General features: G+C 45.1%; 3 protein-coding genes across 3 annotated transcripts; 1 reads left to right on the forward strand and 2 right to left on the reverse strand.

Moving 5' to 3' along the window:
* The first annotated feature begins 774 nt into the window (after positions 1 to 774).
* Positions 775 to 1,842, forward strand: LOC133796187 (uncharacterized). The gene is made up of 2 exons (XM_062233666.1): positions 775 to 1,320; positions 1,414 to 1,842. The coding sequence occupies exons 1-2, from the start codon at positions 775 to 777 to the stop codon at positions 1,840 to 1,842; spliced, it is 975 nt and encodes a 324-aa protein (XP_062089650.1).
* Positions 1,843 to 3,676: 1,834 nt separating this feature from the next.
* Positions 3,677 to 6,793, reverse strand: LOC133796188 (uncharacterized). The gene is made up of 2 exons (XM_062233668.1): positions 3,863 to 6,793; positions 3,677 to 3,700 (listed from the first exon to the last, which is right to left on the reverse strand). Exons 1-2 carry the CDS (start codon positions 6,791 to 6,793, stop codon positions 3,677 to 3,679), a joined length of 2,955 nt encoding a protein of 984 aa, XP_062089652.1.
* Positions 6,794 to 6,985: 192 nt separating this feature from the next.
* Positions 6,986 to 8,383, reverse strand: LOC133796189 (uncharacterized). Its single transcript, XM_062233669.1, has one exon. It carries the CDS (start codon positions 8,381 to 8,383, stop codon positions 6,986 to 6,988), a length of 1,398 nt encoding a protein of 465 aa, XP_062089653.1.
* Positions 8,384 to 12,723: the final 4,340 nt, after the last annotated feature.

Below are 12,723 nucleotides of genomic sequence, written 5' to 3' on the forward strand. Positions count from 1 at the left end.
TTAGCTGTAGGGTCTGCCGTTGGCCATAAACGTGGCTCAGAGGGCAGGCGCCCTTCCTCTGCCTCTCGTAAAAACAAGCTTCTAGAGGATGCTTTCGGGGAGGGTTTTGAATCTGCGGATATCATTTCTCTGCCAGTTGAGGCAAGTAAGGTCGTTGAGCCCGAAACTATCCCTATGGGCCAGGAATCAGGGGCTGTCAAAGTAACAAGTGTTGACAGTCTCTGTGTTGATGTTTCTTCATTGCTGCCTACCGCTTCTGAGTTTCATCCAGGAGATGTCACTGCTGTGTCCCCGAAGGGTACTAACACTTTTGAATCTCCTAGCGCTTTCTTGGAACAGCTCACGTCTTCTTCCGTGCAGACGCCAGTGTACCTCCCTAGTGATTTGAGTGAGGATGATAGCTTGTTTGTACGTCCTTTGAAGACACATTCTTCTGGCGCGGGGACAATTGCGTTAGCGTCTGATAGCATTACGGTATCGACGTTAGCAGAAGGTGAGAAGCCAGTTGCCCCCGTTGCTTCTGCAGCTGCATCTGCAGGGGGAGAAGCAAGTGACAGAACAGGAGTAATGTCGGAATATGGCCCCTCTGCATCTAACGAAGTCATGGAAGAAATGCTACGCATAAGCAGGCCCCATCTACCTACAGAAGCAATTGGATCTTTAAGTGGACAAGGCGATTTGTTGTAGCAAGTATCAGACCATATCTGGATGGTTAGTTAATTAAAAAATTAGGCTCTTTTCGCATTTTGTTATATGTGTGTAATGTTATTTGTAATGGGCATAATCGATTTGTCACAGAGCTATGTATGTGCTTCGGCTGCAAGGCGAGAGTATGCGGCGGCTATGCAGAATGGAGCCAAATTGGTAGAGCAGATGGCGAAATTAGAAGAGGAGCGGTCAGGGAGAAAGATTGCTGAGGCGAATCGAGATGTACTGGTGGAGGCCATCAAGAGGCTAGAGACAGAGTTGGCAGAGGCGAAAAAGAGGGTGGCCGCCACGGAGGAGAAGCTGGTAAGCACTGTCGGGCTTGAAGTAGAGCGAGACAAACTGAAAGCTGACTTGGTGGATATGACCAATAAGTGGATGGAAAAAAGCCAATTCTGCGTTCAGCATGAAGCCCGCATGGAGAAGCTTAGCAGTATGATGAGCGACCTTGAAGAAGATATTGTGTCGTTGCAGTTTGAGAAGGAGACCTTAGAGAAAGAGAAAAAAGAGCTGGAGCAAAGGGCGAACAGTCTTGAGGCCAGCGCAGCAGAGGCCAAGAAGCAGAAGTTAGAAACTGAACTTCTGTTTGGGAAGAAGTTGAAGGAAGCAGAAGAGGTGCGTGACTCATCTTTTGTTATTGATGCATTAGAAAATTAATGGGCCCATGAAACACGTGTGTTGATTCCGTGATGTTTTTTGTTGTTGCAGAGGGCAGCAGAGGCAGCTGTTGAAGCCACTAGGCAGCGTATTCGAGATCGAGAGATCACCGAACGCAAGCTTGCGAGAGTGGCAGAGGTGGACACTGCCAAGTATCTGGATTTGGCATTACGGAATAAGAAGCAGACCCCAGAGGAGAAATGGGCGAAACTGGAGATGTATTGTAAGAACGTTGATGTAAAGATAGGAGAGTATGACGTCGACAAGTATTTGAATGAGCTTGGGGATTTGCAGATTTCTTATCCGCCGTGTCATCTGGAGAAATTGAAGCTGAGGGGCGATACGCTGGGATCGATGTATAATGCCAACGGGGAAGCTGCTGAAGATAGTGTTGCCAACGTGGGTTCTGATAAAAAAGCATCAGGTTCTGCCTCTGCGGCTGAGGGCAAGTCAGAGGGTGAAAGAGGTGCCGTAGAATAAACGACTCACTTTTGTTTTGTTAACTTTTGTCATTAACTTCTGTAAATAAATTCTTTGGGCTCTCCAGGCCGTTAGTTTGTAATTGATTGTAATAGAACACATTGTTAATACAAGTAGAACTTTGTTTCCTGTTAGTGGCCTTGGTGTATGTACTGTATGGGTTTGTTGTCGTTTAGGGCTTAATTGAATGCGTGTTGACAGGCGTATGTCATATGACGTACTTGGATCAGGAGCTTCATAGATCCTTTAGGCCTTTGCGTGCGAAGTACAGCGAAAGATTATACAGATGGTGGGAGAGGATGCCCAGTTAAGTGTTGTATGATTGATCCATCTTTGTGTTTTGGTGATGGGTTGGGGCTGACAACATTGTCGTTGCAGGTGAGCACCGTGAGTGGACGAGGGTTCCCTTTTTAAGGAGAATCTTTGACAACCCACAGTGGCTTTACTCAACGTGGGCTCTGGAAGAGCTTATCAGAAGTGGCATCCCGTACTATATATCTTGTGAACGCTACGGGTTAGGCTATCCGATGCTAGAGAGTGCGATGGCAGAGTACATACATCATATCGAATGGGATTAATTATGGACAAGAGAATAGAGCAATTATGAAGTCAGGGGTGGATATTGCCATTAATGTAATATAACTTATAAATAACAACTTCTGATTTCTTGCTATTTTTTTTTTTAGTGTATATCGACTTTTGATTCCATGCTTTGCATTTGTCAATTGAAGTTATTGTACAAATATTGAGAGAGGAATTGAGTAAATGTGTGTGTGTGCCCGCACTTAGCATCTGCTAATTTAAGTTGCTATGATAGCTGTGTCTTACTCCCGCGATGTGAGCAATATTGCTGGGTGGTGCACCTCCTTACGCATGTGTAGTAGTTGTAGTGGTCTTGTTCGGGTCTGGTCATGCCCCTGGGGATGGAAACTTTCCCATTAGATCAAAGGGGTTGACATGATCCGGACCGAGTGCGGAGGTCATAGCGTAGAGCAGGGCACCGAAGCAGATGCAAAAAGGTCAAGATTGTGGGGCGGGTATCTTTCCAGTGCACTCATACTGTGTAGTGTGGTGGGGGGAGCTTGGGCTTCCGTGCATCCTGTCAGAGGCACTCATTGTGCAGGATATGGGTGCGACTGCGGGAAAAGTTCCTCCCGACCTTGGATTGCCAAACCAGTTGGTGTACATTGAAGAGGAATCTAAAGCATGACAGCAGGTGGTTCTGCTGTGATAGTCAGGGCAGATTAGACGGCTGGAGGCGCCCCTCTTATGCGGGTAAGAGGGTAGGGTTTGCAGTGCACCTCCGTTGGTCGGCCAAATCAGCATAGTCAGGGCAGATTAGACTGCAAAATGGCTGGCCGTAGTTCCCTGTGAGCTTAGTCAAGTCAGATTAGAATGCGGTACAAAATCCAGTGAAGCATGCACGCAGAAGCGGTAGGATCTTGTACATATGCTGTGTGTAGTGGCCTTGTTGCCATGAACTGTTGAGATTCAGTCTGGTTCCAACGTGCAGGGTGCGAACCTTGCTATTTTTTATCATCGCTTTTTGTTTATTGAAGCGTAGGCATGTGTTTTGAGATGTAAGCCATGCGGTGTATGTGGTGGCAACTTGATGCATTAGATGATTGTTTATTTATAGCCATTGTGGTAGGTGGTTTTTGAGTACACGTGATTAACGTTACAAAGTTAGGTGAGGATATAATTGAGGAACCCCCTTGAGAAAAAAGTGAATTACCACGTGTCAGACTTGGTGTAATGTGGTTGAAAATAACGTCAAGGAATTGAGTACATAAGAAAAATTTAAAAGCATGTGAAAAAATGGAAAGTTGTTGCATTACTTTTGAATTGCACAGTACAGCTATTAGCAATAGTATTGCTTTAAAGACATTGAATTCCAAGTACGGGGTACGATTTTCCCACTACGTACATTCTTTAGAGTGTAAGACCCTCTGCCTAATACTTTGATGATTTGGAAAGGCCCTTCCCAGTTAGGCTCTAGCTTCTTTTTGTTGCCAGTGACCTTACGCAGAACCCAATCTCCTTCTTGAAATGTGCGTAATTGGACCCTTTTGTTGTAGTAGCGTTCTGCTACCTTCTGATAATTTTCCAGTCTCATTTGGGCCATTGTACGTGTTTCTTCTAGAAGGTCTAGGTTGTGAAGTAATTGAATGGTGTTCGTTGTTGGGTCAGATGCAATCTCTGTCCGAAGTGTAGGCAGACCGACTTCTGTTGGGATGATAGCTTCTGTTCCATAAACCATGGCGTAGGGAGACTCCCCCGTGGAGGATCTTTTTGTTGTTCTATAAGCCCATAACACTTTCAGTAATTCTTCTACCCATGCTCCTTTTTTGTCTTCCAAATTCTTCTTAATGTTGGCAAAGATGACTTTGTTGGAAGCCTCTGCTTGACCATTGCCCTGTGGGTAAGTAACAGAGGCGAAGCTTAGCTTGATCTTGTACGTGTCGCATAGTTCTTGTACCTTTGCATTTTGGAACGGAGTGCCGTTGTCGAAGACTATCTCCCAGGGTATTCCAAATTGACATATAATATGCTTCCAGATGAAGGACATAGTGTCTGTTTTGCTGATCGTGACGTACGCCTCTGCCACAACCCATTTTGTGAAGTAATCAGTGGCTACAAGAGCATATCGTTTTCCACCAACGGCCTTAGGAAGTTCACCTACTACATCCATTCCCCATTTTGCAAAAGGCCAAGGTGCAACAATGGAGTGTAGGGTTTGAGCAGGTTGATGGATGGTGGGTGCAAATCGTTGGCATTTGTCACATTTCTTAGCATAATCTCGTGCTTCTGTCATCATGTACGGCCAGTAATATCCTGCTGTAAGCGCTTTGTGTGCCAAGCTTCGTCCCCCTGTGTGATTTCCGCATGCCCCCTCATGTATTTCTTCTAACAATTTTTTAGCTTCTGATGGGCGCAAACATCGCAGATATGGGCCATTGAAGGATTTTCGGTACAACGTGCCATGGATCATGGAATAGCGTTGTGCCCGAAGGCGCAGAAGTTTTGCATCTTTCGGATTAGGTGGGAGCTCGGAGGTGGTCAAGTACTTGATGATCGGATCTATCCAGCATTCAGGTTCGGATGAGGTGGAATAGACTTCCATATCTTTGCTTGATCGGCTTATAGATATGGAGGATTGGCGTGTGCACCCTCCCGCAGAAGCTAATTTGGCAAGGGCATCGGCCTTCTGATTTTGCTCCCGAGGTACTTGTGTGAGGTCGAACTGGCGAAAATGAGACCGTAAAACGGTTGCCTTCTGTAGGAGGCTAGCCAGATGGGGTGCTTTGGTATCGAAATTCCCAGCCACTTGCTCTATCATAAGCTGCGAGTCGCCTCTGACATTTAGACGCTGGATTCCCATTTCACGTGCGAGTTCCAAACCATAGATTAGTGCCTCATATTCTGCTTCATTATTCGTCGTGGGTTGCTCTAAACGAATGGCTTCTTCGATTTTGAGGCCCGCGGGAGCTTCTAATACGACGCCAATACCAGCCCCTTGGGAATTGGATGCTCCGTCAGTGTGCATTGTCCACAACCATTGATCTTCTGATTCTAGTAATTCTGGCAGGGCGTCAGGAGTGAACGACTGAATTTCAACCAGGAAGTCAGTGAGTACCTGCCCCTTTTTAGCTTTTCGCGGCAAAAACTGAATATCGTATGTCCCAAGCTCAATGGCCCATTTAGATAATCTTCCAGAAAGGTCGGGCTTACTCAGTACCTGCTTTAATGGATAGTCCGTATATACGATGATTGTGTGGCTTTCAAAGTATTGTCGTAACTTCTTTTTGGCCGTGAGGAGTGCAAGTGCCAATTTTTCCATCATACTGTATCGGGTTTCAGCATCTAACAACATCTTGCTGCAGTAGAACACTGGCCTCTGACGATTGGCTTCTTCTCGAAAAAGAACGGAACTTACCGCGAATTGTGAGACAGACAAATATAAGAATAAATCTTCATTAGCAATAGGAGAGCTCAATATAGGAGGAGAGCTCAAATAAGTCTTCAACTCGTCCAATGCTTTTTGCTTTTCTGGTCCCCAGGTGGTGTTGGTAGACTTCTTTATGCACTGCAAGAAGGGTTGGCAGCGGTCTGACATTCGTGATATGAATCGACTTAATGCTACTATTTTGCCGGCTAGAGCCTGTATGTCTCGGATGGTTCGGGGTTCCTTAATTTCTGAGAGGGACGCAATCTGAGTTGGGTTCGCCTCGATGCCCCTCTGACTGACGATGTATCCCAAGAACTGTCCGGAGGATACCCCGAAGACACATTTTGTGGGGTTTAACTTCATTTTATAAGCATCAAGGATGTCGAAACATTCCGTCAAGTCGTCTATATGTGAAGAGCTTTGTTTGGACTTGATGACCATATCGTCAATATAAACCTCCATATTTCTCCCGAGTAATGAGGAAAATAGCTTGTGCATCAACCTCTGATATGTCGCGCCTGCATTCTTTAGACCGAAGGGCATAACTTTGTAGCAGTATAAACCATCTTCTGTTACGAATGCTGTATGAATCCTATCCTCTGATTTCATGGGGATCTGATTGTAGCCAGAGTAGGCGTCGAGGAAGCTCATTCTTTCATATCCTGCCGTGGCGTCTATCATCTGATCGATCTTTGGTAGAGGGTAGCTATCTTTGGGACAGGCTTTGTTTAGATTTGTGTAGTCTATGCATACTCTCTTTTTCCCATTCTTCTTTGGGACCACGACGGGGTTGGCAAGCCAACTGGGGTATAAACATTCTTCGATTGCCCCCGTGCTCAGGAGCCGTTGGACTTCCTCTTGTATGACTCGATTGACCTCTGGAGTGAATCTCCTCTGCTTCTGCTTGACGGGTGGGAAGTAGGTGGAGATATTCAAGTTGTGGCTCATAACAGAAGGGTCTATTCCGGGTATGTCGTGTGGCGTCCAGGAAAAAGTTCTCATTCTGGTTTGGAGAAATCGTACGAGGGTCTGCCTCTCATCTTGTGAGAGCTTGGTACTGACCAGGACCGTTTTTGAAGGGTCGGCGTCATCCAGAACCACTTGTTCTAAGGTATCTAGTGTAACTTGGGGTTTTTCTTGGTCTTCTGCTAGATTGATTCCTTTTAGGCACGCTGGTAGGTACTGCTGTAATTGCTATTTGTCAGGAGAGTCCTCATGGGAGGCGGAGGCAGAGCTACTTATTTCTTTTAAGGTAAGGAAGCACTTTTTGGCCTGCTTCTGGCAGCCTTTGATATCGACGGTGTATCGGCCATTGAGCGATTGGCACCGCATCACCTGATGTAGAGTGGAGACTACCCCCCGCATTCGGTGGATCCAACCTCTCCCCATGATGGCGTTGTAGCTCGTGGCGGAGTCTATAATAAGGAAGTCTACTGGCAAGGTGCGTTCTGCAGCTACCACAGTTAACCGAACGACGCCCTTTGGATAGACTCTCTGGCTATTGAAACCCAAAATGGGCATGGTGGAGGGTTGGATCTGATTCTCCTCCAGTCCCATTTTCTGGAAGGCTTCCCAGAAGAGGATGTCGACCCCACTGCCCCCATCGATCAGAACTCTGCCCAGCTGGCAGTGGTCAACTTGTAAGGAAATGACGAGTGCATCGTCATGAGGCAGGTGGACGCCCTTCAGGTCTTCGTTAGTGAAGGTGATAGCAGAGGCTGTGTAGCTTCTTTCTTCTGAAGTGACGAGATTGACCACGTGGCCTAACGATTTGTACCGCTTCACTCGTTCTTCCATCCTTTTATGGATTTTAATTGCATGGTCTTGATTATCGGTGGATTCTACGATCCCGTGGATCATAGGGACTTGTTTAAGAGGCTCCAGGGTGCTGTCAGAGGCTGTGTGTACGGGGTCTGACGCCTGCGGAGTGGGGGCAGAAGCTGTGTTCTGCCGCGAGGCGCCTGGTCTGTCTGTCTCCTTGATGTATTGGGTAAGCCGCCCACTCCTCATGAGGGCTTGGATCTTATTGTTCAGATTGTGGCATTCAGCGATCGTATGACCGTGATCTTTGTGGAAGAGACAGTATTTGCTTTTATCCCTTCTGTCAGATGGAGTGTTAATTTTGTAGGGCTCTCGCCAGATAGGCCTATCTTTATTCTCTTCATAAATGACTTCTTGCGGGACGGTGTATTCGAAGGATGGGTACCGCGATGGCTGACGATCTTGTCTAGGCCTTTTGCCTTCCTTCGTATGATCTGTTTGGTTCCGCTTCCTCTTGTCATCCCTGGCAGGTGGTGGAGGATTATTCGCTGGGGGAGCAGAGATGAGTGCAGTCTTCTTCTGTGCGCGCTCTCGAAATTCTAATACCCTGAAGACGCCCTCGGCTCGGGTCTGCACGTCTGCCATGTCATATGGTGGTGTCATAGTGAGATTCTCATGCAAGAGTGACCCCACCTGCAAGCTTTTGACGAAGAGATTTGCTGCGGTGAGTGGGTCGACGTCGTGGATTTGATGCACGAGGTCAATGAAACGCTGTAAGTATGCCTTTGGATGTTCATTCTCCCCTTGTTCAATTCGATAGAGATCGACCATTGTTCTGGGAGCCTCTCGGTTCGCGCTGTATTGCTGTAAGAAGGATCGTCAGAGATCACTAAAGCTGTTGAGTGATCCGGCCTTTAATTGTCGGAACCATAGTAGAGCCGGCCCGGAGAAAGTCGTGGAAAAGACTTTGCATTGTATGGCTTCGTTATTAGCTTCTAACGCCATCTTCTGTTGAAATTGAAATAGGTGGTTTAATGGGTCTCCCTTTTCGTTGAATGCAGGCAGGGAAGGGATGACGAAGTCCCGAGGTTTTGGCTCATTCAGAATCCATTCCGAGAAAGGCGATTTTTCAGTGGTTCTTGATACAAGATCCAAATGTTCGGTGGCATAGGCGGATCGCCCATCTGAGAACTTCTGCATCATTTCCCTCATCATGTCTTGTTTCCAACTGTCCAAGAAACAGATCGAGGGAACACAACCTTCTGAGGGAGAATCGTGTGCGACTTGAGGTATAGTGCGTTGAGGCCGGACGTCGGATGTTGGCTGAGCGGGTCCAGTGGGTTCTGCTTCGGCCCGCCCATGCGCACCAGAGGTTGGGGCTTGTCGCCCGTCGGTCCCAGAGGATGGGGGGATGGCTTGGGATTGCCCGTTACCTGGGTTCATGTTGTGAGGTGGGGAATTGACACGGTCGACTAGAACGTCAGATCTGTCGGAATCAAGATTCTCGTGGGCTTGGGTGTTGCGAGTTGTGTCAGTGGACCTGCGGAGCTCAGCAATCTCTGCTTCGAGCCTGGCTTGGGCTTCGGTTAATGTCTTGATTGCCTCGTTGGACCGCTGCTGGCTTGCTTCCAGTAGACGACACATTCTCTCGATCTGGTCGCTCATGTCCGCTGGAGGGACGTTTTGTACAACCGGGCCCGAAACTCCGTTGCCTTTGGGTGGCATGACTTCTGAGTTTGCAGTGGATCTTGATTTCTTGGTTCGACGATGTGGCTAAGGTCGAAACGTTTATCGTTTCCCACAGACGGCGCCAATTGTTGGGGCAACAATTTGTCTTTCTATTTATGGAGGTAAAGACTCGACAATGTTTGACGACTTGCTTCTTCTCCGGTGATGAAATCTGCCTTTGACTCGTCGGGATTTCCTGCAAGAAAGACACTCCGATGCCTAAGTCAGTTCAAAGTTCGATCCCTTTTTCCTCCTCAAAATCTCATATTTATAGGATGAAATATACAAAACAGTTAGTTGGTTCAAGTGGACCCTGAAAATGAGGAAGGAGAGTAACTAAATTTCCCTCCAAAAATACCAACTTTTAAGATGTCTCGCTCAGAGGTCAGAGGCGCGGATTGCCTCTGACCTACAGCTTCTGGCTTTGGAACATCCCTTTGTCTAAACGCTCCGTTTTGAATATTTGATAAGTGAGGCAAGTGTTTTCGGGCCGAACATTTTGGGCCCAACACATCCTTATTTGGTTTTTGTACAATAATAATTTATGTTTGAGATTTATATTTAAAAACAAAAAGGCAAAATTCATTGTTTAGTATACAATCAATACCTCAACTACACCTAATTGAATATGGAAGATTTATTCATTGAAAACATAAGTAAAGTAAACTTAAATCTAAAGCACATGAAGATTTATTTGATGTTTCCAAGAACCAAAACAAACTAACAAAAGTAAACTATTTGATATTTATGTATATTTATCTATTAGAGGCATTTTAACAAATGTGCAAACAAATTAAGAAAACTTAATTTATATATAGTAATTACACAATAGTCATATCTATATCATAGAAAGGAAACCAAAGAGAGGTAGACATACACACTACTTGAGTTAATGGGTTGGAGCATAAAGAAAAGAAGATGAAAGCCTACAATCTTTTCTTGAATAGAGATTGAGTAGAAAGTGATTGTGACTGTGACCCTTTATTGAGTTGCATATTGCAATGAACTTGTTCATCCTACACCTTTTATTTTTCTGGAGTCTACACGATATTGAATTAAAATCAAAATATAAAATATGTATGACTTTTTATGATGGAAAAACTAAATTAGAAACAATTATTTAAAACAAAAAAATTAGACAGCTCTTTCCGAGAGTTTCGCATGGGCATCACCAAAATGAAAAATCACGTGCACTAGCATAAAAGGTGGAACCATATACAATAGCAGAGTAAATCATCCACTAAGCACACAAGCATGTTAGGTAGACAATAAATGTAGTGTAGGCATTTCTATAGTAAGAGAAAGAACAGATAATGTTATTTTAAGAAAGAAAGTACGGAGTTCAAAACTCGCTCAATTTAAGTCTTAGCCATGATATGCTAATATTATGAAAATATACTACTCATAGTTGCAAACCCTTTAATAATTTTGCCCAATCAAGGAAGAGAGACATATAGGGATACTATTAATAAATTTCATAAATTCATATCTTTCTTTATTAGACAAAATCATTAGCTACAATTTCCATCCTATCAATAAAATGTCAGTGCATTTTAAAAGTTAAAGCAAATAGAAAAGATAATTATATTAAATAATAATGCAACCAATGAACATAGGAGTATAGAATAGAGATGTACATAACATAAGTAATTGCAAGTACCCAAGTAGATTTTCCATATGAATCAATTCCAAATATTTCTGCTCCTCCACGAGACGTTCTATGTAACGCCCTACTTTCTTAGAGCCGTTACTGAGTGAGTTTAAAAACGTACTTTTATCTCGCTAATCGAGGTTTTAGATCAAACAGTGTAATTAAGCTATAAACAAAGGAAAAAAAAACCTAGGGATAGTAATTTCCATAGAAAATCATAAAAGGTTTACACTTGGGATTCCAAAATACAGTTTAGAAATGTTTACAACATATTGGCTAAACCAAGTCGACTAGACGACAAAATCAGAGTTTATTTACAAGCATCTCCCAAAATTCTCTGGCTGTGGCAGCCAGGCTGGCCAAACATGTACACGCCGCCCCACGCCTGCTATACTCATGGTTGGTTGATCTTCTCTTTACCCTTAACTGCACCACAGAGCATCTGTGAGCCGAAGCCCAGCAAGAGAACCCACACACAAATAGCATATGCAACACATATATCACGCATATAAATAGGCCACCAATTGGCTAAACACATACGGCCTAGCCGTCCCAGGCGTTTACCAAGCCCTGGATTTGCGGACCACGCCGTGAGGATATCCCAGGTATCCTTCTAGGGACTCGCCCTGGCAACTCGCACTCCACGTGCTTAACGCTGCTCCCGGCCCCTTGCCGTTCTCGGCCTTGCACTCAACGTGCCCAATGCCGTTTCTGGCCCTTCATCGTTCTCGGTCTACACCGTTCCCTGCTCAAGCCGACCATTCACATCATAATACACATAACACAACAAGCAGGTATAGAATTCTAGCATAATCAGATAAAGGGCTACGCTCCGCAGTTCTAACATATTGGGCTCAGCCCTGCATATCAATCCATTCAAACACACTGGGCTCAGCCCCGCATATCAGTCCATTCAAACACAATGGGCTCAGCCCTGCACACAAGCTCTATGGGAACAAGGGTTCTCTTACCTGAGTTCCGAGCTTTCTGAGCACCGATGCCCCGAGCACAGTCCTCTAGCGTGAGCCTCGCCGAAACCCTAGTCACAACACATATAAAGCATTCTTTAATACTAACCAACCCAAAACCACTTTCTAGGACCAATCCCGTACTCTCGAGACCTCCAAATTCCTAAAACAATGCATCGGAAACATCCCCCGAGCCCCCGGAACAAATGCCCAAAAATGCAAAATTTCCCATCCTGAAAATAGCCGAGCGCCGCGGCGCTACCCGTGAGGGCCGCGGCGCCCAGAGAAGTCAGAAAGTTCCCCCCGACTCAGCCTCGCGCCGCGGCGCCAAAGAACAGGGCCGCGGCGTCCCTATGCGAAACCAGAATTCTAGGTTTTTTTCTCCTGCAATTTCCTGATCCAAAACACCTCTAAACCAACCCAAACACACACCTAGACCCCAACACCAATTTGAAACCTCAAATGAACCATCTAACAACCTATAAACACTAGTATCAAGATCATACACACAATCATACCCAAAATCCACACCTTTGATTTCAAACTTCAGAAATCTAAACCCATAGATCAAAACTTAAACCATGGTTCAAATTTCTTAAACCAAAACAGAAACAAACCTTAAAGTTGCATAGAATCCTTACCTCAAGTGGAGAATCCAACCTTAAGCTTCTTTGATACTCCTCCTAAATTCCCACTTCAGCTCCTTCTACTCTTCTTCTTCTTCTTGCCCTAGATTTCCTTCTAGCCTTTCTTCTCTCAATTTTTAGCAAAAAAACATAATATGACTAAGTGCTAAAACCGTGTACCCCTTTTTTCCAGCTGAA

This window comes from Humulus lupulus, chromosome 8 (assembly GCF_963169125.1).
Source record: "Humulus lupulus chromosome 8, drHumLupu1.1, whole genome shotgun sequence".
NCBI lineage: Eukaryota > Viridiplantae > Streptophyta > Magnoliopsida > Rosales > Cannabaceae > Humulus > Humulus lupulus.

Coding starts and splice junctions, on each gene's coding strand:
- LOC133796187 (XM_062233666.1), top strand. CDS start 775: ATGGGCATAATCGATTTGTCACAGAGCTATGTATGTGCTTCGGCTGCA. Junction 1,321..1,413: donor AGTTGAAGGAAGCAGAAGAG/GTGCGTGACTCA, acceptor TTGTTGTTGCAG/AGGGCAGCAGAGGCAGCTGT.
- LOC133796188 (XM_062233668.1), bottom strand. CDS start 6,793: ATGAGAACTTTTTCCTGGACGCCACACGACATACCCGGAATAGACCCT. Junction 3,701..3,862: donor GAGATTGGGTTCTGCGTAAG/GTCACTGGCAAC, acceptor TATTGCTAATAG/CTGTACTGTGCAATTCAAAA.
- LOC133796189 (XM_062233669.1), bottom strand. CDS start 8,383: ATGGTCGATCTCTATCGAATTGAACAAGGGGAGAATGAACATCCAAAG.